At 54.7% G+C, this 18,303-nt stretch overlaps 1 protein-coding gene across 3 annotated transcripts in view; it reads left to right on the forward strand.

Annotated features, from left to right (window-relative positions):
• The first annotated feature begins 218 nt into the window (after positions 1-218).
• The window catches only part of EPHB3 (EPH receptor B3), a 61,249-nt gene continuing 43,164 nt past the window's right edge, over positions 219-18,303 (forward strand). For 2 of the 3 annotated variants that reach the window (XM_051781488.1, XM_051781491.1), the window contains exon 1: positions 429-558. In XM_051781488.1, the coding sequence (XP_051637448.1) occupies positions 441-558 (118 nt within the window). In that variant the 5' untranslated portion in view covers positions 429-440. Of the gene's footprint in view, positions 275-428; positions 559-18,303 lie in introns of those variants that run through there. The other variant, XM_051781489.1, reaches the window with a different exon arrangement.

Raw genomic sequence — 18,303 nt, forward strand, 5'->3', positions numbered from 1 at the left:
CCAGGCACAGCCCCCAGCCTGGCTGGGTAACTCCTAAGTGGTAAAGCTGGCCTAATTAGTCTGCATAATCTTTCCCCATAAATCACTCCTCCCCATCCCCTGCAGACTATCGGCAGCATCTGAAGTCATTAGTTAATTTAAACCTGGGAGTTCACACGTTGCATTATCGGAGAAGCCATCTCCCTTCCCCGCTAAGCGCTTGCTCGGTGCATCCCCGGCTGCTAGATCCGATCTGCGCCCGCTTTGAAGCCGTGATGGGCTGCCAGCAGGCGAGGTACTGCCTGTTTCCCTGCCTGCTTCCCTGCCTACTGGCAGGTGGGAGGGGAGATGGAGATCCTGCTTCTCCCCTTCCCCACGCTCCCCGTTTTCGAACTTCTCCTCTGACTCATCCATTTGATTTGATGTTTTCACCTTTGTTTTACAAATAGCAGTTTGCCCGAATGCTGGAAGGAGAAGGCAGCTCCGATGCTGCTGCAGCTTCCCCAGCTGCCAGGGGAGATCACAGAATCATAGAATCATCTGTGTTGGAAAAGATCACCTGTAAGATCATCGACGCAGGTGAGCAGGGTTCTGGGGAGGGAAGCCAGTGGGCACCCAGTCTTCCCTTGCACCTGGCAGGGATGTGGGGATTCTGGGATTACTGTAGAGTGGCCATGGGGAAGTGCAGATTTGGCCAGGGATCCCACTAATGGCTTGCACTGCCCCTTGGTTTTGCTGTCACTTTCTCATTCTCTTCCTCCCCGGGTCTCCAGCCCTGTGTGAGTGGGACTCCCCAAGGCTCCGTGGTGGTCCCCCACTGCATGGGAATCTGGGCTTCCTAAAGTGAGCTGTGTTGGCTGGAGGGCAATCCCTATGGCCTGGGCACACACCTGTCCTTCCTGCTGCGTGGGCAGGTGGAGGTGAGCCTGATGATCTCGGCAGGGCCAGTGCAGCAACACAAAAGCTCAGCCCCCAGTGCAAGACAGGGAGGGGGAAAGGGAGTTTTTGGCAGCAGGAGTGAGAGAGCTGGGCTGGGGAGATCTGACAGGAACCTGCAGCAGCAGGGTCTGGTGGCTCCCAGTTGTTTTTCCATGGGACACTGAGAGGGGGGATTCAGCCCGGTTGTCTCGCACCTCGCTACTCCTGTGGGCAGGCAGCACCCAGGCTGGGGGTTGCCTGGCTGGGTGCCCCTGCACAGGCAGAGCTCTGCCTACAGAGCAGCTCAGGGCAGCCCCCTCCCACAGCAGCACCCCTGAGGCATCCCTGTGCCGGGGCAGCAGCCAGGCACAGCACCCCACTGGCACAGCACACGTGGCCCACAGCCCCCCGTGGGGCTCTGGCTGCTGCACGGGCTGGCACCTCGAGCTTCGGGTGCAGGTGATGCCATACACCTGGAGGGTATGTGTCCTCCCAGTGCACCCTCTGCATCCCTGGGCTCTGCTCCTGTTGCTCCCAGGAGGGTGAGGGACAGCTGCTCACCCTGGGACCTGCCGATCCAGGCTGCTTCCGAGGGTGCTCTGTGCATCCCTGACGCATAGTGACTGACAGCTCAAAAACACCAGCACAGACAGCTTTTTGGGGACACATTTTTGGCCAGAGAACCCTGATCCAGCCCCTCTAAAGCATCCTGGTGGTGCTTGTGCTCCCTGGCTGGCTTTGTGACTGTCCTCATTCCTCCCTTTCCTGTTCCAAGGGAGAGCTGCAGTCATGTTTGGTTTTGTAGTCCAAGCTCTGGATTTATTGCTTCCAGGTCTTCATGTGTTTGTTCATGAAATGAAAGACGGCTGGTGAGCCTGCTTTCCACTCCTCTGGTTTGCCTCCTGCATCGTGGAGAGGGTCTTTTGGCCTCGGGGTGACACCCCCCTTCATGTCTCACAGGCACCCAAACACTGCATGAGTAGAGGACACATCCATCTGGGGTCGTGTCCCAGTCAGATGTTAAACCTGTATCCTGAGTGACAAGGACAATGTGGGGGAAGGCGCTGGTACAACCCTGTGCAGTCCCCAGCACTACGGGCCGTGCTGGGGTGCAGCACGAGGGGGGCAGTGCGTGCTTGAGTTGTCCCCTGTCCCCAGGCTGCTGCCCCCCTTCTGCTGTGGCCGGAACACATGAGCTCCCGATTAAAGGATATTTCAACCAGACGGAGGGGCTGCAGCGGCCAGGGGAACGCACAGCAGGAGGGGACCGGGACAGGACACGTGAGAGACCAGAGGAGAAGCCAATTTATGCTGGAATGTAAATACGGCAGCAGCGCGCTGCTCCGCAGGGCGCGTCGCCCCCTTCCTGGCTCTGGAAGCTGTGTGAGAACCACCTGCAACAGCTCAGGCCGTGTCTGTGCCATGGCAGAACCTGAGTCTCACCTGGGCAGTGTGCAGAGGTGAGCAGGAGGAGAGTCAGGGGCTGTTGCATCAGTCCAGTCCCACTGCTGCAGCTCCTGCTTTCTGCAGTGAGGTACCACGGGTCACATATTCACTGGCAGAGGGATGGAGCCTCAGCCCTCCCTAATAATCCTAAGAATCAATAGCAGTGTCTCTAGCCCCCATGGATGTGCACAACAACAGCTCAGAGTTAAGAGGGGAACTTCTCAGCAGGATTAACTCTGAAACCTAGTGACAACACTTTAAGTATCTGTGCTATCTGTGTCCCCGCTGCTCATTCTAAGAGCTAGTTCCTACTAATGAGCTTTACTCAACAGCACTAGATTTGTCTGTAACAGCAAACTCCAGGGATCAAAAAATAAGATTTAAGATGCAAATATTCTGTGATATATCCAGATTTAAATGTATTTTTTTTTGTTCCTTAGTCCAGGGATAAGTTTTAAAGGAAGAGAGGAGAGATCCTCCAGAATGTGAGATAGAGAAACTTTTTTAAAAGACCAAGTAATATAAAATCACAGTTTTAATTTTTTTTTTTAGCTTAAAACAACTGAATTTGTGAAAGTTTCCTTCTGCTCACCCAGGGCAGTGTGAGCACAGATGCCTCAGCTCTGAGGAGAGGGTCAGGTTTGCCCATTCCTCTCTGGTTTGTAGAGCATCACCGGGGAGTCTGTGGGTGCACCGATGTGTGCTGGGACTGGAGGCACAGGGTGAACCCCAGCCAGCCACGTCACTACCCAGGGCAGAGGGAGCTCAGTGGACAGGTCCATGGCAGGTGACAAAGAGCCTTAAATAAGTCCCTAAAATGTCCAGCCCAGGCTGGCAGTGGATTCCTCTCCTGCCCCGAGGCTGGACCCCAGTGCAAGGACCTGAGCTCAGACACAGATGCTGGAAGAATTCACACCCCCAGACAGGTTGGTTTTCAGTTTTCTTTAATCTTCCACATGCCTTTTTTTTTCTTTTTCATTTTGAGGCAGGAGTACTAACTGCTAAAGATGCATATGGAATTTGAATATGAATGATAAGAACAGCTGTGTATATCTATTATGAATGAACATAAACAGAAATGTATAAACTGAGATTTTGGGGCTTTTGGAAGAATTAGTGCCTTTGTTCCTGGATTTTTTTCGTATCAAAGTTTGAACCAAAGCCCATTAGCCTGGACTTTCCCGCAGCCGACCAAGCCAGGAGCTTCATTTTGCCCTGGCTCTGAGCCATGCTGAATTCTCCTCAACAGCTCAGTGAGCCCTAATCCTAACAAATTTACCCAGAGAAGTGGGTCTCTTATTACACAGCCTAATTTGAATGCTTTCCAAGGTTAATTTCAGCTCCCTTTCCCTCTCCAAACACGCCTGCCCCTCCGGAGCCAGCTCCCCCCTTCCCCAGCTCCCCCCACAGCTGCCCGTTAGCGCCGGCCTGGGGGGAGCAGCCCCCTTCACCACCGCGATGGTTTTTAAACGAGAAAATAATGTGATGTGTGTCCCTGAGTCCGGACTCTGCCTGGAGGGTTTCTTAATGCTGAGAGACTTCCTCTGCAAATTAATTGCAACTTTCGTTGGGCAAAAATAGCCCTGGAAGCCCCTTCCCCACAGGCCCTTCCACATGTGATATTACTCAGTTCATAATCTGATTCCTGCGACTCTATTCCTTCCTTCCCCTCCCCAGCATGCCGGTGACTGCCCGTGAGGGTACTGGCAGGGTGACCCACTGGCAAAGCAGCCGTGCTGGGGTGAAGGGAGCACCGGTGCCGCCTGGCTGAGCCAGCCCTGGCTCTTGCTTTGCAACAGACTGTGCAAGAAAACCTCAGCGTGGGGAAACCGAAACCTGGCCCAGTGCAGGGAGCAGCTGTCAGATCCATTAGGGAAGGAATAGGGAAGGAACCAGCCATGCCTGGTGGACAGCGATCGCAGGAGAGGGGCGGTGGAGGGGCTGCGGGATGGTAGGGGCTCACAGTGGGGGTTTAAAAGGGGCAGGAAAAGTTGGCAATGGTTTTAGACTGGAAGAGGGTCAATTTAAATTAGATGTAAGGAACAACTCTTTTAACAATGAGGGTGGTGAAACCTGTGCCACCAGAGAAGTGGTGAATGCCCCAATCCTGGAAGATCAGTCCTGGTCAAGGTCAGCCAGAACTGGCTGAAGATGCCCCTGCTCGTAGCAGGGGAGTTGGACTAGATGGGCTTCAAAGGTCTCCCCCAACCCAAACCATTCTGTGATTCTACAGAAAGGAAGAGTTAGGTGGAAAAAGTGTACAGAGGAGCCAGGAGCCCACTTCACACACTGGCCCAGCTGGATGTGGCCCCAGGGATACTTCTGCTGGATTTGAGTTGCAAGAAGCAGAGACTTCCCTCAGCAGCTGTGCCTGGGGGTTTGTGCTGGGTCGCTGCAGGTGTGGAATGGCAACCTTGCAGCCCTGGGACAGGGTTTTTCCGCATGCCCTCAGGCAGGGAGGTCCCTCCTGCATGGTACACTGTCCCTTGCCTATCTCCCAGCTGCCATGGCATCTGATATTCACCCTGCTTGCTTTCCTCTCCTTTTGTCACATTTTTCTTCTTTATTCTCAGTTAAATGCTTTTATATTTGCTCACACTGAGCATCACAGGTAGTGCAGTATCCCAGCTCCCTGGCAGGTGATGGGGCAGGGAAGGGGTTGGGGATGTGCCCTGTGCCATGCCAGGGTGGCTGAGCTGAGCTGGAGTGCCAGCGGGACAGAAGCACGGGGAACAGGAGTGAGAGCAGTGCTGGGCTTCTCCAGTCAGTGATTCCATGAAGATGTCCTCTCTGAAGTGCATCCACAGGTCACATCTGCTGCTGCCACATCCTGCTGCCAGGTAACCTCCCGTGCCTGCTCCCTGTCCCTCTGAAGCCTCACTGCCCAGTGGTCATCTCGCCGAGTGGACGCCTGTGTTTGATGATTCTGCTGCAGGCGTACGAGCTGCACGTACCAAAGCTGAGCCATATCTTATCTCCTGACTGTGTTCCTGCCTGCTCCCAGCCTGGGAGTCCTGGCTGCAGGGTGTTCGCAGTGGTTCCCCAGCACTGTGTACTGTGGTGGGTTAGAGGTTCCAGTTTCAGGGCAGGGAGAACCCTGGGGCAGGTCTCTGGGGTGTGGGTTGGAAGGGCTGGCACAGCCGACGCCCCATCTGCCAGGAGGATACTGGTCATTGCTGTAAGGTCAACCTTAAATAATGAGAATAATAAAAATAAGGCAGCCTGGAGGGAAGGAGAGAGCAAACTGAATCCTAATGAGGTTGCATGGGCACATAGCATGATCATTTCATGTAATTCATTTTAAAAAGGAAAAAAAAAATCGAGTTTAGATTGAAGGATGTGGGACACAAGCCAGGGCACAATTCCACGAGGACACAGAGGTAGCCTGTTCCCCCATCCCCACTAAGATCCCACATCCATGAGCTGCTCCTGCCCTGTTGTGCTGAGGAAGGTCCAGGGCAAGCCCTGGCTGCAGAGGGGCTGGGAAACGGGCCCAAAGGATGGAGGGAGATGCTGCTTGGTGCAGAATGGGGACTGGCATCTTGTCAACAGCTTTACTGCAACCAAGTGTGGTGCCTGGTGTGAAGGGACAGAACATTTGCTTTTAGGGATGGCCAAAATTTACTGAGTTGTGATGGCAAACACTGAAAGAGGAAGTTTTAGAAGGGAAATAAAACATTAATGCTTCAAGGCTTAAGGCAATCCTCAGTGCAAAGGCAGGAAAGTAATTAGTGCTGTAGATGGGGAAATAACCAGCATTAAATAGAAGTGGGGTGAGCACAGGTTGAAGGGGCTGTGAGGAGGAGGATGGGCAGGGGCTCTCCAGGAGATGGCTGGGAATGAGCCCAAAGTCCCCCAGGACCCCTCCAGCACACCGAGCCCCAGCAGTACCGTATTGTAGGGGGGGCTGTGCCTACAATACCCCATCCCTCCTCCTCCTCCTCGCCTCAGCTCCCGCTGGCCACGGGCCAGGTGAAACGCTCCTCTGAGCGCGGCGGGGACTGGTCCAACCCTGCACAGCTCCAATTATCCCCGGCTGGAGACTTTCCAGGAATCCCATCCCCTCTCTCTCCGCCGACCCTGCCTCTCCCAGCCTCCCCCCCTCAAAGCAATTTGACTTTTATAGTAATAACTTCTGAACCCTGGATTGGGGCTGTGCCAAGGAAAGCAGCAGAAAACAATGTGATGGGCCTCGGCAGGCGCGGAAACTCCAGCGACTGAGACCAGCCCTAAAATAACTTCTGAGCGATTGTTATTTATTCTGGGAGAAAGTTCGTTCATTCACAATTTGGAGGGGAGATAAATGAGGGCAGGCTGGGGCTGCCCGCCCTGCGCAGCGACAGCACGCCGTGGCTGCGGATGCAGGGCGCCTGCAGCACCAGGCGCAGACAGATCCCCACCATCCTCCTGCACATGTCCTGCTGGAAAACCTTTTTTAAAGGTGTTTGGGTTCAACTGAAAGCTGTGGGTTCAGGTAGAGGAGTCCAGCTTGAGGCTGGGGGTCTGCATGTGCCAGCAGGCGCAGAGGGCTGCATATTTTGTGTGCCTGTGTCTGCACGTTTCGGCTTCCCCAGCTGTGTTGTTCGACGTGGTGGCTGTGCCACATGCCGCCTGCCCCTGGGCTTTGCACGCTCGAGCCATCGTTGTCCAATGGGCATCAAGTGGTACAGGCAAACTCCATGTGGGAATAGATGGCATCCTGCTGCAGGTCCCGGTGAGCATCAGCGTGTGCACGGCAGCTCTCAGCCTGCATCAGCTGGGTAAGCAGCAAGTTGTGCAACCCCAGTAATTCTTCAGCTCTGAGCTGCCATGACTTCTCTGCAATTCACAGGGGCTGAGCCAGGGCTCCCGGGGGAGCCTTGAGCAGCCTGGGCAACCATGGGCACTTCTGAATCAGGGACATTCTCTGGAGGAGGCAGCCAGCCAGCCAGCCTTCGGCACTGCTGCGCGTCTGCTCATGCGAGTGCGTTTTATGGTGCCTGTCACTGCAGTCTGGGCATTGGTCGGGATTTGGAGTGCAGCGATGACTCTGCCAAACAGGGCCCAGGCTGCCTGTGTGACCCTTGGAGTGGATGACTGGGCTCCCTGGACAGGTTTGGAGAGCAAATTCTGGGGAAACACAGTCTTTGCCTGCTGGGTGACAAGGGTGACAGAGACCTTGCAGTGTGGCTCTTCCACCAGGTGGGTGGGAGAGGGACAGACAGTGACCTCCCTGACTAGGGATGAGGGCCTTACCAGCTTCGTGTGCAGAACATCTCCAGGAAGGATATACATCCAAGACTAACTGCCCAGGAGCACCTCAAGTACAAGGCTTGATCCAGCTCCACTGTGGTACAATGCTGCAGTGGCATGGGACAGCACTGCCATCATCACCCACCCTGCACATCAGATCTTGGAGGGTGCACTGTTCTGGAGTGGGAAAACCCTGCCACATCCTCTCCCTGCAAGGGGACAGCAGCACTTGCCTGGGCCACCCCCTTCCTCCTGCTGCCTGCAGTCTGGGGGACCTCGCTGAGTGTCACCAAATGTTTTTGCTTCGGGATTTGTCTCTGACATGTGGACGCAGTGGAGCTGGGGGCCTGGAGCTGCAAAAGGCGATGACTCGGTCCTGCCCTTTGCTGAGCGAGGAGAGCGCCAGTTTATGTTTAGAGACACAGTCAGCCTGGTACTGTATAAACTGTCACTCGGTCGCCCTTGCGTGGGGGGAGCAGGGTGAGTGCAGGGTCAGACACAGGGCAGGAGCAGCCCTTGGCAGCGCCGGCCGGCACACACAGCTTCCTTCATGGCACAGTGCCCACGACGGTGAGACTGGCCCTGCTGGGCCACATCCCTCATCCTGCTAGGCAGGAAAGCCTTCAGCCCTGTGCTCCTCCTCGCCTCTCTGCATCCCCTGCCCTCTGCCCTGCCACCACCGCGGGCAGCCCCATCCTTGCCAGCTGACGTCCATCCTCTCTGCTCTTTGGGCTGTCTGAGCAGCTCATGATCTTGGCAGGCAGCTTGGAATCCTACCAGCCGTTATTACAATGATTATTTGTGTTTTCCCAGCTCAAAAGGGCTTTCCTCTCACCTCACTCTTGGCTGGCCTCGAGCCAAGTGGGACTGAGGATGGAGTGAGGAGAGGGGAGAATCCTGCACTGTCAGAGCAAGGGACTGTGGCGGGATGCAGGAGATGTGGCAGAGCGAAGGACAGATCTTGTCCCTCTCCTGTATGTTCAAATTGGAAATCAACACCCTCTTGGTTAATTCATTAGCTGTGATTAGCAACTCTAAAGTTTGGACTGGGCTCTCTCCTGCTGGTAAATCTCCAAGAGGAGTTCAGCAAGGTTATCTGCACCAGGAATGGCAAGGGAAGGGTGAGGATGAGGAATTGAATTAGGAAGCTGTTAAAGGAAGAAGCCAAACTGAGCCAGAGCAGGGACAATGCAAAATGTCCCCACAGCTAAAACACAGGGTAGAGCATCATTAGAACACAGGACAGAGCACCTCACCTTGTGGTTGTACTCATCTGGGTCAGGGCTGGGGGCTGGGCCAGCAAATCCCAGCCCAGTCTGGGGTTTGGGGTCGTGTTTGCCGGCTCCATACCTTGCAGATCCCTTCACCAACACCTTCGTCTCCCTATGTGGGCTGCATCTTGTGCCAAGTGGGGGTTCCTCCACAGCCTGGATTTCATTATTTATTAAATTAGCTCAGCAGTAACCTATTTGTGATGATGATGTGAGGTAGCGACCTTCAGTGTTTTCATTAAAATATACACGGATATATTTGTTTTCTGCGGTTATGAATGTAATTCCACAATCCACTGAGGAGCTGGTAATTTTCTGGCTGAGGTGGGAAGTTGCTGACATCTTGTGATACATGACAAGATTGATTGTATTTGCTTACCCTTTAACCTAATAAAGAAAAATAACGTTCCTCAGTTTCACTAATTCTCTATAAACTTGGGCATTGCTTTAAATCAGCTTGAAGTGCAGGCACTGAACCATATCATCATTGGGGCAGGAGTCCCACTTTCCAGGTCCTCTCCAGCTCCCATCTCCAGCTACCAGCGTGGGAGCATTATCCCCAAGAGCACCCAGCACCTCTATGTCTGAGGGGAGCGTAGTGGTCATGATGGGGAGGTGGCCTCGGCCCCCATGCACCCTGCTCGCTGGGAAAGCATTAACTAATTTGCTGCTAATCATGTTATCACCAGCACATCTGAGCAGCTGCTGGGGCAGCACAGGCCAAAGCAAACACAGCCCAGTGCCCTGAGGACACAGAGCATGTCAGAGGCAGCTGCGCCTACTCTCGGGTTTCCAGGTCCCATATCTCCCACCATATCTCCCACCATAGTGGTCCGGTTGGCCTCTGGAAAGAAGGAGGCTCTGCAGGACAAACCCAGCCAGCACTGCGGCGGAGAGGAGGGATGCTGTGGCAGGGAGGGAGCTGCCTTGGCCAAAATCTGGGCTGGTGCTTCGACACCAGTACCTGGGTGACCTTGGGCACACTGCACAGTGGGCACTGTGCCTGGCAAAACATCTACCTTCCTTCACTGGGAGATCAGATGTGAGAGGTGAAGGAGCACGCTGGGTGGCAGAGTGCATGTGGCAGGGGTGTCTGCCATCCCAGCACACCAACTCCTCCATCCTCCCTGCCTGGGGATAGCCCTCTCCAGGGGGAAGGAATTATTAAGCAGGGCAAGCAATGCCACTACATCACAGTACCCCAGTTACTCACCCATCCTCTGGGAAATCATCATGCCTTATTTGTTTTTACTCAGTTCCTGAGCCCTGCACACAGCTTGGTTCCTCCAACCTTCTCCGTAGCACAGCACAGAGCAAACAGGGTGCACGTGTCCTCAGGTCAACAGCATCAGGGAATTGCATTGCCCCAAGGTGATGGACTGTGCCCATGGCAGAGTGACCCTGACTTGAGTGTGTGGGGGTGAAGGGGCTGGAGCTTCGGGAGAGGTTTTGCCTGCTCGGCAGCAGAGCTGGCAGAGGGTTGCTCACCTGCCCAGCATGATGGTTTGCCAGCCAGCTGCCTCCGGGCCGGGAATTACCTTTGCCTTTGCCGGTGTACTTAAAAATAACCTACTAGCTTGTCAAGGTTATAGAGAGAGAGAGAACAAATTGCTTTCTGAGTTGATTAAACTGCTCAGCGTGGCTGCGCACGCGGTGCTCACCGTACGGCTGGGACAAGACGGAGTCTGGAGCATTCATTTGCACTCGGTAGTTCCTGTGCTAATAAGGGCTTGATGAGCTGCCTCCTCATACCCTCATCACCGGCCCAGCCCCTCCGAGAAACGCTTGGCTGGGCCCTGAGGCAGTCGGGGCACTTTATCCTTTCAAAATGCCTTTTTTTGTTGCCTTTCCGTTGCTTTTGAGCAGTGCCATGTCCGGAGCTGCCCTGGAGCCACTGGACCAAATCTCCATAGAATTTTAGCAGGTCCCTGCTTCATCCTAGGGCAGCCGAGGGAGTACAGGCAGAAGCACACTCCAAAACAAAGCTGCAAGGAGAAAAACCCACCCATGGCCACAAATTGCTGCCAGACATTACTCCATGCCGGTGCAACACCCGCCCTTGCCGCCGCGCCGCTTACAATCACCCCACGATGCTGCCGCCGCAACGGGGTCTCCGTGCTTAAAAGAGGTTTCCAAATATAACCAGCCCCTTGCTTCCCCCCCCTCCCCCTCCAGCTTTCTGGGAAAATCCCTTTCTGCCTAAAATTATCCAGATGTGCTTTACAGCTTGAGGGGAGTTTGTGGGAAAAATACGAGGTTCACTGGATGAGATGTTTCCTGAAGAGTTGGGCTGGGAGCTGGTTCCACTTTGGAGCAGACCCGCGCCACTCACGCGCCACTGCTGCCAGAGCTTGGCTTAGTTAGTTAAGCCAGATTGGGTCTATCTCTTAATGAGAACTAGGGAATGAAGGCACTTTTTCTTTTTTTAACCTTTTTTTTATTTCATACTGTGCATTGGGGAAAAGCAGCAAAAGATTTACTAACCAGATTGGTGCTTCCTAGCATTCTGGCTCTGGATGCTGTACGTGTCTTTCTTGGTTTATGTAGTTTATCAGCACTCTGGGCTCCCACTGATACCCCACACCTCAAAGGGCATCCCAAGGAGCTGGCATCAGGAATCCATATAGGGGCCAAATTTGGGGCCAAACTGTGCCAAACAATTCAGGGGCTCCCTCCTACAACTGATGAATGGCTTTTCAGTGATGATGAAGCAGTGACTGGTACAGACCTCGGGATAGGGGCTTCACATAAATTGTAGCAATTTGCTGGCTCTGCCACTCTAAATCCTGTCTAATTATACCAAGTACAGCATCTGACATTAATTTGTTACAGAGTGTGTGTATAGAGCACTAGACATTTTGGGGACGGATTTAAGAGCAGCCTTCAGATCTTTGCCCTTGCAATCCACTGCCAGTCACAAATGACTACATTTGGCCACCTGGTTACCTGCCTACATCAGAAAACCAGTTATTTTGAAGTCTAAAATGTTATTACTTGTATCTACAATCATTCTTCAGATGCAAAATTCAAGGCTGCTTTCAGGCATCTTTGGGGGGGAAACAAATAAAGAAAAATAAATATTGGCCCTCTTTGCTCCTAGCTGCCCTTTTCAGTCTCTGAGCTGTAAAAAAAGATTGACAGCGACTTCTAGACACCAGCAGCAATGCACAGCCTGGGTCATGAGCCTGCAGAGCACTCTGGAGGGGAGGATGCCTGGGAACCAGGCTGAGAAGTAGCTGGTGTGGACTGAGCCGTGCAATGTCAGGTTTTTAACCAGCCTGCTGGAGCTCTTTGAGGATATTACTGCTTTGCTAGATAAGAGAAATTCAAGGGATGTGCTATACTTAGAGTTTCAAAACACACTTGGCATCAGTGCAGATCAAAGCCGAATGGTGCAGGCAGCATCCCGGAATAGAAGGTGAAAGAGGAAAAAGATTTGGAATTTACTGGGAGGAAAAAAAATACACTGAAACCAACAGCACGAGGCTGCTGAGCTAAAAATAGCAAAGAAGGTATTAGCAGCAGCTCCGCACGCAGACTGACACTCGGCTCTGCTCTCCTGCTTGGGGAGAAACCTCCCACCCAAATGGGGAGATGCTCCAGGAAAGCACACCAGTCCTGGGAGAATCCACTGCCCCAGCCCAGCTCCCAGCTGAAACCAGTGGGGACCAGTAGGGTTTGGGTGACCCCCAGCAGGGCTCACTCTTTGTCAGCCTGTCCCCTCGGGCAATCCATCCTGTCCCTGCCATGTCAGGTTATCCATAGCCCACTGACAGCTGTTACCAATCCCATAAACTGGAACAGTGTTGCTTTGTCAGCTCCCATGCCAGTGGCCAGCCACAGCCAGGGGCTTTTACACAATCCTGCTCTCCCCTGGGACGTGGTGCTGCCACCGCCCCAGCAGGGCTCAGGCATGTGTGTCTTCCCCACACCAACACCCCACTCCCCTGATGGCACTGCCTGGGTTAGGAGAGCTGAGATGCCACATGCCAACTGCTTCCTCAGCCCTTCCTTTTCCTCACTGGTGCTCATGGCACCGGTGACAAATCTCTCCCTTGTCACATGGGCTGACCAAGGGAGTCTAGGGTGACACGACCCACATTCCTGTGTGGTACCCCTGGTCAGGGCTGTGCCTTAGGACAAGCTTTCCCTACAATGTCCAGCCAGCAAGAAAGAAGCACATTCTCCAAACATGTTCTCGGAGCACCACAGTTGTATCATAAACCTGTGGCAGAGCCAGGAGTGTTGGGGGAACCCCGCTAAAGCATCAGCTGCTGGGTGACAGGGTTCAGCTGGGGGAGACCACAGCCAGGGAAAGCCCCATGGAGGGACACCTGTGAGTGACAGAGAGGAGAGGGCTCCTATAAATAGCTCACATGGCCCCAGGTGTGTGATGGGGTGTTCCCGGTAGAGTAGCAAGATTTGGGCTCAAAATGAAGGAGGGACTTGTCTCCTATCTGTCCCTCTCCTGCTTGTCAGTTCGAAAGTGAAAGTCATCCTGCCCTCCCTGAGAGAGGAGGGAGGAGTATTTCTGAAGGACCTCAAGCCATGGACCCCCTCCTCTAGGTTAATACAGTTGAGCTAATTGCAGCCCTGCGAGGGGTGGGGGGCAGGCAGGCAGTTCCTGCCACACAGGACACCCTAACTCCTCCTGTGCTGCAGGGGACAAGCCAGCTGTGGCTGGTGCCACATCCCTCATGGATCCTGGCAGCCCCTGTGGCGGCTGGGAAAGGATTTGATCCTGTACCCCTGCAGCAAAGGGCTGGATCCAAGGGTGATGGTGTGTACTATTCCTGAGAACAGGCATCCTACATCCTGGGGTACCACTGAGCCAGTCCCCATCCCAGGGATGACAGCTCACCCTGCCACATGCCTGACATTGGGGGCTGAGGGGTGGGTGCTGGAATGCATGCTGGGAGACAGCCATCCCGGCCCCACCACGTGCCGCCGGGTTTCCTCTCAGCCGTGCCAGGCTCCTGCCAGCCGAGTTTGAGGTGAGGCATTAACACTGGTATCTCTGTTAATATTGCTATAAAGCAATAAAGGTAACTTGATTGCGGAAAGGCAGGGAGACCAGCGGGTTTGGAGCCATTCCACAGCACTGCTATTAGAAAGCTCGAAATGAGAGTTATTAAATTACTGCCAGGTACTGCAGGTTTTTCCTAACAGGGAGACTTCAGCTTGGCTCGGAAACTTAAGCTCTGGCTTGTTCAGGTTAATTAAAATAGAGCTGGACATCTTCCAGGGCCTTGCCTTTCATTCCTGACAGCCGCCCCCTCCCCTCCAAGGCCCAGGCAGACCGTGCCGTAGGCACCCATGAGCATCACCCCACTGGGGGATGCTGAGGAGGCATTTGGTGTCAGCACTGGGCAGGGTTGGCAGGCCAGGGAAGCCAGGCTTGATGTCCCACAGGATGGTGACCCTAGTGTAACTCGCAGTCCCCTGGTGCCTTTGCACCATCTATCCTGGGATGCTGTCTGAGGACACATGGAGCATGGCAGGTGCTGGGGCTTGGATCAGCCTTTCCCCCAGATAAGAGCCTCAGGAACCCAATGTGGGCAGCAGCCAGAGGCATTTGTGATGCTCTGCCTTTGCCCATTGCCCCTGGTGCCCAAATTCCTGGTCCCTTCAAAAGGAAACTAGGGGCAAGCATGGTACAGTAAGAGAGTAGCTAGTGGGGGAGGCAGGGGGCAAGCAGGCAAACAATGTCCTCACTGTCCCTCTTCTCAATCTTCTTATTACATTGCTCTTGGCATCTGATACATTCTCACTGCTGCACAACTGGCACTCGGGGATTCATGTGGCCTCTCATCAAAGAGAGCAGGAAACAGTGTGAACAGGGAAGAGAGGGTGATTTGGGCTGGGTTTGGAGAGGATTGCCTTCTCCGAGCAGGAGCAATTTTCCTTTCACCTGTGCTTTGCCATCCCTGCTGGTGCTTTGACTCTTGCCTCAGCCTCTGCAGGTATTTTCCTGCTCCCTCACCGGGTGATGGAAAATTTTCGGCAGTCCTCTCTCCTTACCCTGGAGCGGATCACCTGCAGAGTGGCCTTTGTGGGGCTGGGGGGTGCAGGCAGGTGGCTGAGCTGCCTGGCCCCTCTGGCTGGGAACGACAGGCAGAGGCTGGCTGTGGGCTCAGGGCTGCTCTGACCCTCCCTCCTCCTGCCTGTCTTTGAGTCCTATCGCTGCTGGGGAGAGAGAGGGTTTAACCAGCAGTTCAGGTCATAAGAGCTCCCATTGATTTCTCCCAGCATGGCTCACTCTTGCTCCACCTGACCTCCAAGCAGTGGAGGACTAAGGCTGTGGCACACCCGAGTGGGACTGAGCTGGGTCCCCCCTGGTTTGCCCTGCTGTCCCTGGGGAAATGAAAAGCAGCTGGGGATGTGGAGTGCCAGAAGGTGCACCCCACTGCCCGTGGAGCACCCCAAGGAGAAGGGTGTGGGGTGACCTTCTTGGTCGGGCTGCGATGGTGGGGAAGAATACTATCTTCATCTCCTCCCCAAAAACAGCTTTCAGAGAGCAGGGAAGACTCCCAAATCTGCGACTCCTCCCCCCACTCCCAAACGTCCAGGTGGCAGAGGGATGCCTGACTTTGGGACCAGCACGGTGGAAGGGCTGGGGCCAGTCGCCCTGCCTCTGAGCACTCCCAGGTCTCCGGCAGGACGGCTGGTGCAGGGGGTTGGGGGCGGGTGAAGCGAGCTGCTGTAACTGCTTTCTAGCCGCCGGCAGCACCCTCCCCTCTCCTGCCCTGGCCAGGCTGGCGGAGGTGCGGGTAAATGCTGCTCACAGCTCCGTTAGTGACTCAACCCCCCGAAACGCTTTTTGGACTCATTTTCCCAGAGAGAGTTTAATGGGGTTTGTCGTGCCAAAACCCCAAGCTATGCCTCACTTTCATCCCCTAATGCAAGCCATATATCAAGAGACACTAACGGAGCAGGGAGGGTTTCTGACAAGGGGATCCTGGGAACAATCAGCCAATACCGCCCCCCTCCCATCCTGCGCCCCCCTGTTTTGTGCATTCCTCGTAATGTAAATAGAGAGGCGAGCGCTCGCAGCCCTCCTCGGACCCGAGGAGCCCGTCTGGGGACGGCGCCAGCAGCTCTGCCGTCAGTCTGCTCTCGGGGGCTTTGGCCGGTACCGTTTGAAGTGTCTCAAGTATCAACGTCAGCGTTGTGTCCCTGTGGAGAGCGTCCCCACGGCCAGCAGTGCCCCCGCATATCCCTGTTGCGTGCACTCAGTGGTTGGGAGATGGGGGACTCCAGCTCAGCCTAAATTGTCCCTTTCTCCCCTGAAAAGCCACCCCTCTTGCCAAAATACTCTTCCTCCCAGCAAGCCGTGAGAGGAGGATGGAGGGTGGAGCCCTGGTGGAGCCCCGGCACCAACATCACCCTGAGAATCCCTTGGAGTCCTGAGCCCCGTTGGGTACGAGCTGCTGGGTCTGCTCCCTTCCACGAGCACCGTGGGGTGCCTCCATCCCCTGGCTCTCATGCAGGGAGAGATGCAGCTTCCTTGCCTCAGTGATGGTGGCCGCAGCCACTCAGGGCTCTTGCATCCAGGACAGCATTGGGTCCTGGGGAGCACTTGGTGGTTTGGCACTGGGCACCAGGGATGGCCTGGAAGGTGGAACACTGGGTGGGTGCCCTTTCATGGTGCTTTGTGAGGCATGGGAAAACCCAGAAGACTAACTTTTCTTAATTTAAACACCCATGTGTTTGCTTGCTGTGCATGTTAGCAGTGTGGGATTCATCTCTCCTGGAGGATATTGGCCGTGTATGGCACTGTGTCCCCTTGGAGGGGACCTGCAGGCCAGCCTAGGCATGCAGTTTTGTTCCCGTGAGCTTCACTCACCATCTCAGTAGAAACCCAAACTCTCTCCAGGCAGGGCCGGGGAGCCCAGACTGGGCACACCTCATCCTTCTAAGGGAAAAAAAAATTCAAGCCAAAAAGCCTCCCCTGGGAGAGTTTCCAAAACAAATCCTGAGCCTTGGCTCACTGTACAAAAGCAGAAAAGCTCCTGGAGGTTTTCCTTCAGCTTGTCTGGATGAGAATCCCCAGCAGTGTTGCAGCCAGAGCAAGGGACGTTGGAGCCAAGGTGCCACCAGTGCCCGTCCCTGACGCAGAGGCCATGGCAGGGGGAGCAGACACAGCTGAGAGCATCTGGGAGTGGAAGAGGAGATGCCAGCAGAGGGGACGCTGGGGATGCTTGTGTGCCAAGAGCAGGGTGGGCACTGGCTGTGATTTCCTCACAGAAGTCCCAGGCCAGCAGGAGAAATCCCTGAGCTGAGCACCTTGGGATGATGGCCTGTGGCTCTGAGGGCCTGGGTACGTGCAGGCAGCCCCTGAGACCATGTGTGCCTGGGAGAAGCTCCAAGGAGAGAAAGAGCTGGGATGATGTCAAGCAAGTAGGCTCAGGATGAGGAGGAGAGATCCCAGTGGGGATGGGGACCTCTTGGGGCCACCTTCCTGGTCCCCAGCCTGCCAGGAAATGGGGACAGAGACTCAGTGGAATGGAGCTGCTCCCCTCCATCACCCACATGTCCCCCACGCAAGGCTGCAAGGAGGTCCCCCAAAGCAGGAAAGGGGTGTGATATTTGTGAGGTTAACTCCCTCCTGACTCTGTTGGGTGTCAGTAATTCAACCAAGGCTGGGGAGAGGAGGAGGAGGAGGGAGACTGCCGTGTCCCCAAACAGCAATCACATAGGAGAGCTTTCTCCTGGCTGCAGCTGAAGCATTCACAGGGCAGGAACGGCACCATTCCAACTCACAGCTGAAACAAGGCCATTCTGAGGAAATGTCACCTAAACTCCATGCCAGTGAGGGGTGTCCCCAGGTGGACACACTGTCCCTGCTGAAGCCTTCCCCAGGAACCAGCCACTAGATGTGAGTGGCACTGTTCTGGCTGGCACAGCATTGCCCTCTCCCACGCACCGCCACGGAATCCTGCAATGAGGCCAGTGATGGTGGGTGGCCCTGAGGGACCCCAGGGAGTGCATGGGGGGGAGGGTATCTGCGAGGGGTTTATTTTCTGGGACCAACCCTCGGCAGCCCTGGGGTTTACGAGGCAGCCGATGAGGCTGCTTCCTTGCGAGCTGCAGCAATAAAGCTTCTCAGGGGGTCAGAGGTGATACCGACTGCTCTTAAGTGGCCAAAACTGGTGGTCTGTGATGGAAACTGAACTTCTTGAGCCATAATCAGAACCAGCGGGGTTAAATTCCGAAGGCTAAATACCGAGGACTTAGCCTAAACATCTCTCCCATCTTGCTCAGTCTGTCCCAAACAGGATCCTGCAGCATGTGGTTGTTTGGGCAAGGTCAGGCTGCCGGCATGTGAGGTGTGTGTGCCACATCTCCCCACTGCCTTGGGTTCAGACATCACCAGGACTGCCAAATTTCCTCCGTCTCGGTGCGCTATTGCACTGGGTAAACAACTCTGCAGTGCTTGAGAAATTCAGAGCAACCT

Source organism: Manacus candei, unplaced genomic scaffold, assembly GCF_025592945.1.
Source record: "Manacus candei isolate 608988 ecotype Guabito, Panama unplaced genomic scaffold, ASM2559294v1 h1tg000015l, whole genome shotgun sequence".
NCBI classification, from domain to species: domain Eukaryota; kingdom Metazoa; phylum Chordata; class Aves; order Passeriformes; family Pipridae; genus Manacus; species Manacus candei.